General features: G+C 36.7%; 2 protein-coding genes across 3 annotated transcripts; both read left to right on the top strand.

The window, feature by feature from the left end:
• Positions 1–1954: 1954 nt before the first annotated feature.
• On the top strand, positions 1955–5518 carry LOC132161663 (PWWP domain-containing protein 5). 2 transcript variants are annotated; one of them, XM_059571833.2, is made up of 3 exons: positions 1955–2060; positions 2156–2888; positions 3171–5518. In XM_059571833.2, the coding sequence occupies exons 2-3, from the start codon at positions 2165–2167 to the stop codon at positions 5084–5086; spliced, it is 2640 nt and encodes an 879-aa protein (XP_059427816.2). In that variant the 5' UTR covers positions 1955–2060; positions 2156–2164; the 3' UTR covers positions 5087–5518. The 2 variants fall into 2 exon arrangements, with proteins under 2 accessions (XP_059427816.2, XP_088367036.1); XM_088510910.1 differs by having other exon boundaries at positions 2156–5518.
• A 2448-nt stretch (positions 5519–7966) lies between these two features.
• Positions 7967–13308, top strand: LOC132161662 (uncharacterized). The gene is made up of 9 exons (XM_059571832.2): positions 7967–8226; positions 8597–8794; positions 8883–9149; positions 9665–9699; positions 9784–9879; positions 10389–10542; positions 10643–11316; positions 11533–12612; positions 12869–13308. Exons 1-8 carry the CDS (start codon positions 8112–8114, stop codon positions 12574–12576), a joined length of 2583 nt encoding a protein of 860 aa, XP_059427815.2. The 5' UTR covers positions 7967–8111; the 3' UTR covers positions 12577–12612; positions 12869–13308.
• The last annotated feature ends 311 nt before the right edge of the window (positions 13309–13619 follow it).

Here is a 13619-nt window from a genome sequence, read left to right as displayed (position 1 = left end):
ATTTTTATTCATAATAATGACCAATTTTTTTTTTAAAAAAAAATCAAATAAAAGAAGGACCAAAATAAAAATTATTGTTTCATAAACTTTTTTTTAATTTTATTATTTTTTAAATTAAAAAATAAGGAAAAAGTTTCTGAAGCAAATTACAGTTTTTATTTTTAAAAAAAAATACCAAAAAAAAAAAGAATAACCAAACCAAAATAAAAATTATTGCTTCAAAAAATTTATTTTATCTTTAATTTTGTTTTTTTTTTTTTAATTAAAAAATAAGGCAAAAGTTGGCTCAAAATTTGGCAAAATAATTGTGCCTTTAGCATTTTCCTAAATTATTTACATTTGTTGAAGTCAACAGGGATGGAAATTTTAAAGTGAAAATAGTGTTTAAGAATTTAGCTGTTAGGTATAATTAGATCATTAATAAATGTGACTATGACACAATCGATGATAAAAGACTAAAGAGAGAGTTCAATGAGACATCAGAGTGAGAGATAAAAACAAGAAATGGTGAAAAAAGAGATGGATTCATCAAGGGAGGGAGAAAAAAACATGATAAAGATGGTGGTAGGCATATATAATGAATCCAATGTTCAATTATGACCGGCAATTTTTGATATAACTTGTAAATTTAATATAAATTCTACACAAAATTAAGAGGTCAAAATTAATGAGTCTCACCCGTTTAATTAAAATTGATTGAGTTATCGTTAACCTATATAGTTTTATACTTATATTTTGACTCGACTCGAACCTACACGTAATATAATAGCTGACAATTTTTTATATGAACCGGCAGAACCGCAAACTCGATACAAACCTAGTATAAAATTAAAAGATTATAATTGAAGGATTTGACTTGTTTAATTAAATTTGACAAATTAAAGTTAACTTATATAATCTTATACTTATATATTGACACGACTCGAACTTGACACGCAAACATGAATTACTATCCCCTATGTTCAATAATACTAATTATATATGCGAGCTACTAGATTATTAAGTAATTAATTGAAACATGTGAGAGAGAAAGAATGGTGATATTTAATGGTATTATTTATTATTATTTGGAATTGAGACATGTTATACATCATTCTATTGATTATCTTTCAACTATTTTTTTAACAAATCTAATAAATTTGTTATTAAATTTATTGACTCATATAGATTCTACATAAATCCAATAATAAATTCATCCATTTACCATCCAAATATGGGTGGAAAATAAAATAAAAAATATTTTTTTTATCATTTCTCTTGGAATTGCTATCCTTGTCGTTCTTTGATTTTCTTGTATGTTATTTATTATTAAGCTTAGCTGATTACCCCACTCGTCAGATCGCTTCCAGAATATTACCGCTTGATCTGCACCACGTGGCCACTCGAATTCCTATGTCTTGTCCCTGAAGCGAGAAAGGTGAAAACCATTGGTTACCGCACCGGATCGGATCCTTGCAATAGGGAGAAAATTACTCATCAATAATTTTTCAAATCTTGGCCATCCTATTCTAGGGTTTACAACAGTATCTTATTAATAATAAAATATTATTTAAATTTTTAAAAATAATAATAAAATAATAAAAAATATGGGATGATTGATCACTTTATTTTTGTCATAGGGTGTGATCGGGTGGAATAGAATTCTCTCAAGTTTAAAATGAACTGAAAAATATTTTGTTTGTGGCTATGGGAGTGACTGATCATTCTCCTATGGCAAAATGACATATGAGGGGGCTAGTTATCCCATATTTTTTTTAATTATTTAATTATTTTCTTTTATATTTTAAAAAAAAAATTTTAAAAATTTTATTATTAGTGCGTGGCGGCTTGTATGCCCTTAGATCAGATTGGATGGCTAAGATTTCAGAAATTTTTGGTGGGGAATTTTCCCGGATCCGGATCCGGATCCGTACTGCACCCCACACCGCACGGATTTAACCACGCCTCACCCCACGCTCCGAATTCCCTCTCATCGAGCTCTCAAACACCGTCTCTCTGCCCAACCTAAACAAAGGGAGGAAGAAAAGGAATATGAAAAAAGAGGAAAAAAAGAACGAAAGGTACAAATATATTTTTCCTTTCTCTCGCTTCGTTTGTGTTTGGTATATTGTAGGGACTTCACCGTGATTAGGGCTTGTATTTATTTCATTTTTAGGGTTTCCTAATGTCTGCAAATCCCGCTCATATCGACCTCAACTCCGACGTCGTTTCGTTTGACCTGGAAAACGAGGTTTCTGGGGCTAAGGGTTCTGGAGCTGAAACCCTAACCGAGTCTTCGAAGGGTCAGGGTCAGGATCAGGGTAAGGTCGAGGGTTCTTCAATGGGGCGAGTAGTGGATGAAGTTGGGAACTTTACCGGAGCTAATGATTCTTTGGAGGGGGCGTGTGGGTCGGACATTGGTGGTTTTGATAGGAATGTTGTGCTTGATGCGAAGGAGGAGGATGGTGGGATTGAGGGTGCAGAGTGTTCGGTGGAAGGCGGGGTCGTTGTTGGGGAAGCAGAAGATGATGGAGAGCCGGTTTTGGAGTCGAAATGTGGTGTTGGGAATGTTGGTGCCATATTTGGAGATTCAGGGTCTAATGAGAAGAATGGTGGGGAGGATGAGTCTGTGAAGGAAGGTTCGGAAGGTAAAGATATGGGTGCTACGGATAGAGATTCTTTGGTAACCTTCGGAGCAGCAGGGAATGTAGGGAGAGATGGAGGGGATAATCCAAAACTAAATGGAAAAGAAGAGGAGGCAACGCAAGTAGCTGGAGGGCGGGATCAAAATGAGCAGCGGGTTCATGCTGAAGAGATTTCGGGTATCAGCCAATTACAAGATGCTGATGCCTCAGGTTCGATGCAGCCTCATTCGGAGTCTATTAGCCAGTTACCGGCTGGCATTCCAGGTGTGCAAGTAGAAGTAGCTGATATCAATTACTCTTTGCATAACGAAAATTCCATTGTGGGTACTCATGTGTCCAATTTGGTTAAATCTGAGGTTTTAACTTTGGAAGAATCCGAATATCAGACCATGGAAATTGATGCAGTTTTAGAGACCAATAAGGATCCAACCACAGGCAGTGTTGTTTCAGAACCTGGGTCTAGTCCAAATACTCAGGACGATGACAATCTTTTTAATCTTGTTGTGGATTTGAATCCATATACGATGACTGATGGGAATGTATCAGGTGATGGTGATGAAAATGTCAAATCAGCTGTCTCAAAACCGGAATTCCGTGTTTCTGATCTAGTATGGGGCAAAGTAAGGAGCCATCCCTGGTGGCCTGGGCAGATTTGTGATCCTTCAGCTTCATCAAATAAGGCAAAGAAGTACTTTAGAAAGGACGGTTACCTGATAGCGTATTTTGGGGATCAAACATTTGCTTGGAATGATGCATCACGGATAAAGCCCTTTCGGGCACATTTCTCGCAAATGGAGAAGCAGAGCACTACGGAAGATTTTCGCTATGCTGTTGACTGTGCTTTGGAAGAGGTTTCAAGACGGGTAGAGTTTGGGCTGGCCTGTTCCTGCTTATCAGAAGAAGTGTATGCCAAACTCAAAACTCAGATAATAGTTAATGCTGGAATCAGTGAAGAATCAAGTCGAAGAGAGGGTGGGGACAGTTGTTTAAATGCAACTTCTTTAGAACCTATGGAACTTCTTGAGTACGTTAAAGCATTAGCTCAATTGCCATATGGTGGAGCTGACAGACTAGAACTTGTAACTACACTGGCTGAACTGTTGGCCTTCTATCGCTGGAAGGGTTATTCTCGACTGCCTGAGTTCAATATGCTTGGTGGTTTGTTGGAGAGTGATGAGGAAATTCAACTAATTGGGGAGGCGAAGGATCATGGAGAAGTGAACAATGGGTCTGTGTCCTCTGGAAAAGGAAAGTCAAAGAGTCGAGCTAGCTCTTCCCATAAGCGTAAGAACACTTTTGGAGATGGTATGAACCCCGGCAAAAAAAAGAAAAGCTTGCCAGATTTGCCCACTGAGAAGGGCTTGCTTACTCCAAATGGTGAAAATGTATCAGGAAGGAAAGCTGTTAGGAAGTCGATTTCACAATCTTATGGTAAGAAACGCAAGGCAGCTGATGCCATGTCTGATGACTCAGCTGGCAAACATGGTAGAAGTCCTTTGTCAACAGGGGCTGCTGATGAGACTGTACAGACAAGGAAAACTTTTAGCGTTGGAGATAGCATTCGTCGGGCTGCAAACCAAATGAGTGGGTCAAGTCCAATACTCAAGTATGGTGATGGAATGTATCAAGAATCTGAGGTCACGAATAAAAGCAAACAAAAACCCATCTTGGAGTTTTCTTCTCCTCAGGATATGCTGTCCCAGCTGTGCTTGACTGCCATAGATCCCATGAAAGGATACAGTTTTTTATCTGTAGGCAGCTTTTTCTTGGAATTCAGGAATTCTGTTAGCATGAATGATCCTATATTAAAGGGGTATGAACCGTCTTTGAAACAAGCGTTTGGTGGTAAGACTGGAAAAAAATCAACCAAGGCTGGAAGAAAATCAACTAAGCCGGGAATCACTGAAATGTATATGCTGGAGCGTATGAACGACTCTTACTGGACTGACAGGATTGTTCAAAGCATTCCTGAGGAGCAGTTATCACTAGAAAATCAGAATGAAACAAGTGATAAGGGTTTTCCCACTGTCGAACCACAAGCAGCTCTTGAAGGGTGTCTCAATCTGGATCCTAAGCAGCAAAGTTCTGGTGAAAATCTTGAATCCGACGAAGCAGTGAAGCCAGTGGACCACTTGGAGGAGAGTTGTGAGCAAGATCTCTCACCCACAGCTCTGATTCTAAACTTTACAGACTTAAATTCTGTTCCTTCAGAAGCAAATCTCATCAAGATATTTAGCCGCTTTGGGCCTTTGCATGAATCAGAGACTGAAGTGCTGAAGAAGAGTAGCCGTGCCAAGGTGGTTTTTGAGAGACGTTCTGATGCAGAAGCGGCTTTTAGTAGTGCTGGGAAATACAGCATTTTTGGACCTTCTCTTGTCAGCTACCGCCTCAAGTATTTGCCTTCTACACCCAGTAAAGCTTCTCCCGGTGCAACAAAGCCAGGCACAAAAGACACCCCCTGAGCAGAAGGCAAATCAATATGATGCTTTCAATTTTCTCACTTCGATGTTCATTCAACGTTTGGTAATTTGTGATGAATCAACTATTTACTCGGTGCTTAGTGCTTTGAGGCTATATCTATGGGCGCCATGAGTAGATTATGTTAGCGGCTTAACTCTAATGCTATTAGCATGCAAATAGGTAGGATTGAGCAGTTGACTTTTTTATTGCTGTGAATAAATGTAGGAAGCAGACTCAGTCAATATTTCTGACCATCTTGTTTGTTTTTCAACTGGCCAAATGAGTGCAATTTTACTCATTTTCTGTCTGAAAATTTTGCTAGAGCAAGAGGTTGGGAACATGTCAAGGCTTCGGAAATCATGTGTCTTATTGGTTGTTTGGATGTTGTAAACTGCATTTTAAGGTTTTATACCAATATAGTCTTAAGTTCATTATGTGCTATGATCAATGTCACTTTGTCGACGGTTTGTTTTCTTTGCTATATGTGATACACACAGATATGCCATTTCATTTTCTTTTCTAAAATGGGGAGAATTCATTTAGGGTCCAGATTTTGTTACTTTTAGGTCTTGCTAATTTCAGTCTAGTTAAATTCTACCATCTCTGTTTATTTTAGATCTTTGGTTTTGGATATATATATATCATGTTCCATAAAATGATTAAATTTGTTATTTATCAAGTCTTTTTTATATTTTTCATACTTTTGTTAAAATAAAGTATTTTGATGTGATGTAAAGATGAAATAGTTAATGTATTATCATAAACTGTGGTCTTCCTTGTCATTATCTACCCATCATGTCCTTGCCACTTTGGCTGCAAAGGATCTTCTCCATAATCATAGCAGAGATTCAGGGAATGTTTTCAAACTCATTATTATGATCCGTCCTCGCATATCAGATTTCACATTTTTCCCGGCGCGCGCACACTATGGTAAAATTGGAGCCATTTCTTTCTTTGCCATCCCCTGGCCCGGGTAAAATTTTGCAAGTATTCAAATTTTTATTTTTATTTATTTATTTATTTTTATTTAGATAAAAAAAAAAAAAAAAAAAAAACACACATACACACACACAAAAGGTAAGAACAAATGCCCGGTTTGTTAATGTTTTTTTTTTTTTTTTTAAAGTGTTATATGATATAATAGTCAAAATTATTTTTTACTTTTTTGAGTACGTTTTATGTATGAATTGTTTGTTAATATTTTTGTTTTAAGAAGATAAAGTAAAAGATAGAGAATAAAAAAATTTAATAGATGAAGAGTTTTCGTTCAAATTGGGTTTGATGCAATTTCTCTAATTTAATTTATGAGTAATTTTAAATAGGGTTAAATACTATATTCCCCAATGTGATTTAACTTCTTTATTTTTTACTCATTAGGGTTTACTTTTTATCATATGAGGTACTTTTGGTTTGCCTAAATGTGAAGATAGTACCTATTTCTAAATTTCGTCTAAAATTTGGCAGAATGCCATGTTAGCACTAATAACAACGTGTCCATATAATTAATTAAAAAACAGCCGGGTGCCCTCACCACCCCCAAACCGGCTATTTGGGGGTGGTCGAGCCACCCCCAAGGAGCAAAGGGCCCCAAATGGCCAAGGGGGTAGCTCATTTTTTATTTTTAAATAATAATAAATATAATTTTTTAATGTTTTTATTTTTTAAAAAAATTATTATTATTTTTAATTAATTATATGGATATATGTCAATTTGTTATTGGTGCTGACGTGACGTTTCATCAAATTTTGAATGGAATTTAGATGGAGGTACCATCAATGTCTTTAGGCAAACAGAGGTACCTCCTGTTATAAAAAAGTATACCTTAGGGATAAAAAATAAAGAAGTAAACCACAAAGGGAATAAGGTATTTAACCCTTTTAAATATTCATCTCGCATCCAATTTTCATAAACCACTCACTGTCACATTAGCCATTGAATTTATTTTATTTATTTTTGAAATAAAGATTGATTCAAGGGTTGATGGTATGAGAGTGAGATAAGAAATGAATAGGCAGCATTGCTCACTAAATTCATGAGTAATTATATTTAGTAAATTGTGTTAAAGAGGGGATATAGACCGAAACACAACTATGAGAGTGGGGTACAACTTAATAATATGGCAACAAAAATCAACCATAAGATCAGTACTGGCAAAAAAAAAAAACAAACAAGGGTTGGTTATCGATTTATTTATCATATTAAAAATAAATGTTGTAGTGATTGTCAACCATTAGACTAGTATTGGTAAAAAAAAAAAAGAAAAAAAAAAGGAAGTTGATTTTCACTAACACGTTACTTCAGTAATATGACAGTTGTATAGCAGTATATTAAATAGTATTATGGAATTGATATTTGTCCTTAACAAAAGTGATGCATATGATTGATCTATTTATCGTATTAAAAATAGATATGACAACGACCATTAACCATTAGATTAGTATTGGTAAAAGAAAAATAAACGTTATTTCAGTTATATGACAATCTTATAATAGTCTATTAAAAGGTATTACTGAATTAATATTTATTTTTAAAACAAAACAAGTGATGCATGTGATCCATCTATTTTATTATATCAATTTAATAGACTGAATTAAAATAAAAAAATAAAAAAATAAAAAAAAATCTCTTCCACCTTCGCTAAACGGCAATCTGACCGTCCACTTCGCGTACCCAGCATTTCATTTCGAACCAAAGGGTTCTGAGATGAAAAAAAGAAAAAGAAAAAAGAGAAAACCAACGTTCCAAATGTCGCAGATAACGTTGACTGCCTGAGCCTATCAGGGTCCACCACCAGAGTGTAGACCATTATTTGGGTCAGAGTATAGTACACGAAAGACGCTCTCATTCTTTTTGCTCATTTTTCTTTTTATTTGTCCAAATTTTTAAACCGCCGCTTCTCCAAAGTTCAAAAAACTCCCTCTACACAAAACCACTCACTAGTTCTCCCTCTGATCTTCGAATTTCAAATCCACCAACGCCAGCGCCGTCTCAATTTCCCGTTGGATCCGCTGCTCCGAATCTCTTCGTATGGACGAGGCCGTTAAGAGAAACGGCCTTCAAGCCAGACGGCTCAGCCTCATCGACGTGTCGTCCGAGGACGATTCCCTCCTCACCAGCGACTCCCTCGACCACCCATCTTCAGGTACTTAGCCAAATCAAAATGAAAAGGGTTTCTTAATTTTGTTTTCAAAATCAGCAGATTTTTCTTTTTCTTTTTTGGAATCAGCGATTACAAGTTGACTGATCTTGTTCATTGTGCGGTTCTGATAGCTACTGTAGTCTGTAGACGAAATAGAGTCTCTTTTTGTTACAGTTTAGATTGTTTGGGTCTTTTGTTTAGGTTATTTGTTGTTTCATGTAATTTAGCAATTGGGTATTTAGGTAGCTAGAACAAGAGCAATCTGGGCCAAATGGGTCTTGTAGGTCTTGAAGAATTGCTTTGATTTCAATTTATGTTTATTTCTTTCAGTAATTGCTATTATAAATCTAATTTAATTTAATATGGTGCTCAGAAAACCAGGAACACAGACATGTTGAGCTGTCGGAGGCTGTGGATTCTAACATATTAGAGGACACAGCTGGGACTTTTGAACATAGGGAACTTGTGCCTCAGCCATCTGAATCAGTGGAACCAGAAGTGACTAGAAGAAATGCCAAATATAACTTGCGCAAAAGTTTGGCATGGGATAGCGCTTTCTTCACAAGTGCAGGTACGCTTTTCAATACAGTATTTCAAATTTGGGACCTTTGATTTGACATGGTGAGAGTCTGAGAGATATATCTTTTGGGTGTGTTCAGGCGTTCTCGAACCGGATGAGCTGTCTAGCATTATTGAGGGAGTCGAAAAGGGTGAAAATCATATGTTGCCTGGGATTCAAGAGGAAGTTCACAGATCTGCTGATTCGATTTCTACGTTGGAAAGCGACTGCTTGACATTAGAAACTCTTGAGGCTGATTTGTTCGAAGATGTAAGAGCTTCAATCCAGAAATCCAGTAAAGTGTCCAATGCGGCAAATGCAAGAAACAACACGGGATCAGGAGTGACCGAAACCCATAGTGTTGGTTGTAAGTATTACTTTCTATATCTACACTTGGTTTAGGGCATATAGATATATATTGTTCAGCTATCATTCCCTTTGCATTGTACATGTTGATGTGCTGAGCTCATATTGATCGAGTGAACCTCGTTAAATCAACACTTAAAACCTTAAATTGATAGAACATGATAAATTTCACTTGTAGGCTTAAACTCTCCCCTTAATAAGGTGAATTGACGGAGACAAAGTTCGAACTCAGGATGTTTGGCTCAAATATTATGTTAAATTACTACTTATCCAAAAAGTTTAAATTGATAAAAAATGGTAAATTTAATAATTTAATTAATATCCTAACAAGCATCTGTTTAGTGGTTAAAACATAGGTTCTTTGGTTGGAGGACTTAATGAATCAATGGAGCCCTTGTATTGTGCCTACAATACAAGGACGTATTCTCAATCGAACCCCATATAACTTGAGCTAAAGCCTAGAGCTCTTGTAGGCAGACTTATTCTCGTACTAACAACAGTGTCTTATGTTTTCAGCTTCAAAGAAGGTGGACCTTGCATCTCGAAGTAAGGTAAGTCCTAAGCATGGCACCTAGGAATTGTGAATATTTTTTAACCGTTTAGGAATACCTGAAATAATATTGGTACAATTTCAGATTAAGCCCAAACCAGCTTCCATCAAGCCAAATGTAGGCTTGCAAGGACCAAGGAAAACGACAAAGCAAGTTTCTGTTTGTCCGCAAGTATCACAGGTGTGCATCCGTCTTTCAGACATTCTAGTCATTCGTTTGTTTCATTTTCACTTCTCATATAGTGAAAGAGTAGTAACCCTAGGGGTAGGTAGGTCAATCGGCTGAGGATTACGCCTCATGAACTAGAAGTCACTAATTCGAATCTTTCCTTCCTTCTCCCCTTGAGGTCAATTACTTTTATATATATAGTGAAAGAGCAGCTAGCAATCTGAAAGTCGTGTTCATTATGCCCATGGTTTGCACATGACTCACTGGATTTTCCAGGCTGATCCAAATGGAATGGAGATGGCTACTTGATAATGATACTAGTCATTTCCTTAATTCATAAATTATTTGGCCTGTTTAACCTAAAGTAATATATGTTACTTGAAATCAATACGATGGCAATAAACGTTTTGGCCCTTCAGTTGTGCTAACTAATGTATAGGCAGAATAAAAATTATTAAACATAATGGAAAGATCTGACCTTGTGTATTGTTACTGACCCTTTTCTGCTGTCTAAAATGAAGTCATTTGCTACGAGAGGAGAGCCTACACCATCTCTTGCAAAGCGACCGAAGGTACTATTCAAGGACAGACCAAGCTCAACAACATTAAGCAAGAGGGCTTCTATGAGTGATAAGCATGTCAAGATGGGAAAGGATAATGAAACAAATGCAAGTGGTAATAACAACTTATTTAGTCAGATCAATTTCTAACAGGCAGAACAGTTTTCACTCTTATTTGAATTGAAGTACACTTCAACTTAATTCCACTCTCTCAGGTAAAGGGGCTCCAGTGTCGAGAATACCTGCTTCGGGTGGTTCACGGAATATTGTTCCTAGGCCTGCAGCATCATCTAAATCCTCTTCTTTTGGTTCATCAACTGCAACCAAGACACAACCAACAATGTCTTCCTCAATTGATAGTTCTGGCAGTGCTTCTTCTGACAATGTTAGTAAATCTATGCTCAATTCGACGAAAAGAAAAATTGAGTCCAGAACTGGTCAACCACCTTCATTTGGTTCAACCTGCAAAACACCATCAAGAACTGCTTCAAGAAATAAAGCTCAGTCTGGCAGTTCTCATCTCTCAACTTTTTTGACGTCTGTGTCCAAGCTCACCCCTAGTACATCACCTGCTAGCTCTATCAGTGAATGGTCTTCAGAATCTTCATTATCAAGTTCTACTGTTAAACAAAGATCTAATAGTTCAAGAGCTAGCCTTGACACAGCTTCTTGCAGAAGGGTCTCTGTAGACAGCAATGCAACTCATGTTTCAGATTCTCCGAAACATTGTAATGAGCAGGGATCAGTTAGGCATGAAACTCAGTTAACTGGATTACTTGGTCAATGTGTAAAAAAACCTTCTACAGGAACTGGTACACTTCCTCATCCAGCTTCTATGAGACCTTCAGGCCTTCGGTTGCCATCACCTAAAATTGGCTTCTTTGATGGGGTCAGTTTTTGCTTTCCCTCTTATAATTGTTGTGTTCTAGTTGGGAAAAAGAGTTAGAAGTTTTTAAGATGGCGGTAAAAGATATAATTTTAAACTGTCTAGGCTATATAATTAATAAAAGAACTTGTGATGAGGTTTGGAAATGTTTTTGGAAAAATCACCCCTTATTCTCTTTCCTCACGTCAAAACCTGCATCAAATTTTTTATACTATGCAGGTGAAATCAGCAGGACGCACACCACCTGGAAGTATACCAACTCATCCTTTTGTACCCAGTGGCTTGCCTAAAATTGGAGCCGGAAATGTTACCCCAAGTGTAGGCAAGGCGAAAATTGGAAAGCTTCAACCTGCCAGAACTCCAATGGCAACCAGGAGTGTAAAACCGGATCCTCAGGAAACTTCCTTGAATATAAAACCTATATCTCTTACACCTCTTCAGGAATCATCGTTTTCTGCAATCAGAGGTTCTACTGCATCAAGGAGTGCCAAGAGATGTCCTGGCATATCTCCAAAATTTCAAAACAGTTTATGTCCAAAAACTGGTGGAGAAAGTCATTTGAAAACTGAGGAAATTGAAGCTGAAGGATGTGATATTGGTACATGTGATTCAGATGTTGGGATTGCTGAAAAAAGTAGCAGCTTTGATTTTTTGAAGGATAAAGTGAGTTCAGAAACTAAGGGCAGTACACTTGTAACAGATATGAAGGTCACTCCTATTAATGTAGGGCTTAATTCTAGTGATTCAGGTTCCACTTTTTATGTTGAAAATGTAACTCCATGTCCAAAAGTGGGTGAAGATGCAACATATATCCAACATAATCTCGAGAATGATTTGCATTTAATTAGTAGCACTATTGAGAAGGAAGAGTTCAAGTTTGAAGATCAAGTTGATGGTTTGAGCAGACAAATTGGAGCTATGGATATAAATAAGGAGAGTCAGAACAAGCTCATTGGTGATTCTCTTTCTCAGTTACATGTTAGCAGCAAAGATGATTCTGCTGCTCTGGAGTTATCCTGTCAAAGGGAGCTTCATGATTGTTCTCAACAGGATGGAAATTTCAAACGTTTCTCAAAACCTACTCCCTCTCTTTCTCCAACCACCTTCGAAATTACGTCTAGCATGAGGACACCTTTTTCTGTCAAGGATTCTTTTTGCAATATGGATGGACTTTTTGATGTTTCAACGGGGTCGACGGTGGTAGAAGTAGAGAAGACAGCCACCTTGACTTCTCTAGAAAGCAGTCTGAAAGAGAACATCTGAGACAGTGCAACAGCATAGCAGTTAATTTTCTTCAAGGCAAGTGTTTCTTTAAATCTACTGATATACTGGATTTGGTTGTTGTAAGAAATGCTGGCGTAGATTCTATCCTATCCATGCTACATAAATAGTTGAATTTAAGCTCTTTTAAGCTTTTTTTTTTTTTTTTTTTGAATAAGCCTCTATATTTTACAAACCATTTATTGTAGGTTTTAGAGTGAAAACTCTTTCCATAAGGTTTCTGGAATTGTGTTGTCCATTTATCTCAGTATCTTGTTGTTCTGATTACATGCAGATATTGCCATGCCTGATGACAGAATTGTTTCAGATTTAAAGCTATGTGGGTGGCTGAAACCAATATATGATGTCTTATAGGACCTTCCAATTGCATTGGCCCCTGTTGGCATTGTAAATTGTATCTGAAGTGCATATTCAACCACAAGTTATAAGATGGTGGTGCATGCTTTTGGGGGAAGGAAGAAAGTGTTCATGCGTGTGTAGTTTAATAATGCCATGTTAAGTTATTAATAGTTTATCTGTTGTACTTTGGAATGTTATTGATGAGGTACATTTGGATAGAGTGGTACTTTAAAAGCTCCTGTGTACTTTTATTTTGTCAACCCAGATTATTCGTGTGAATGATTTAGTAGGCAGCTGGTTAAAGAAAATGCTCATATTTTGTTAGGTTTCATTCAAGGAGCTGATTTTTGGTCTTTGCCATGTTTAATTACCATTTCACTGTGAAAACAAATCTAACACACCATCAAGTGCTGAAACAATGAAATTAAGATAAGATGTTTTGTGCTAAATTGATAATCTCCTTTCTTGTCTTGTCCACTTCAGTATATTATTACATGAAAATTGAAAAACAAAGCAGGGCCTCATTGATAAACCCTAATTACAAAACTATGTGATATCCACCTAAAATATACTTTAACAGGGTTTTCACTATACATGAACATTTTGCGTATTTCTGATGTCAGAAAATAATGAATTGGAATGTGTGAAGAAATTATGAGTCGCTGTTAATCATATCATCCATCCAG

Source organism: Corylus avellana, chromosome 10 (genome assembly GCF_965113065.1).
Source record: "Corylus avellana chromosome 10, dhCorAvel1.hap1.2, whole genome shotgun sequence".
Taxonomy (NCBI): Eukaryota; Viridiplantae; Streptophyta; class Magnoliopsida; order Fagales; family Betulaceae; genus Corylus; species Corylus avellana.
Note: the sequence above shows the minus strand (reverse complement) of the source record. Positions and strands in the feature narration are given on the sequence as shown.

What these genes read in the sequence shown, in the direction of transcription:
- LOC132161662 (XM_059571832.2), top strand. Translation starts at nt 8,112, where the DNA reads ATGGACGAGGCCGTTAAGAGAAACGGCCTTCAAGCCAGACGGCTCAGC. An exon ending in CCTCGACCACCCATCTTCAG is followed by an intron (nt 8,227 to 8,596) that starts GTACTTAGCCAA and finishes TATGGTGCTCAG; the next exon opens with AAAACCAGGAACACAGACAT. An exon ending in CGAAACCCATAGTGTTGGTT is followed by an intron (nt 9,150 to 9,664) that starts GTAAGTATTACT and finishes TTATGTTTTCAG; the next exon opens with CTTCAAAGAAGGTGGACCTT.
- LOC132161663 (XM_088510910.1), top strand. Translation starts at nt 2,165, where the DNA reads ATGTCTGCAAATCCCGCTCATATCGACCTCAACTCCGACGTCGTTTCG.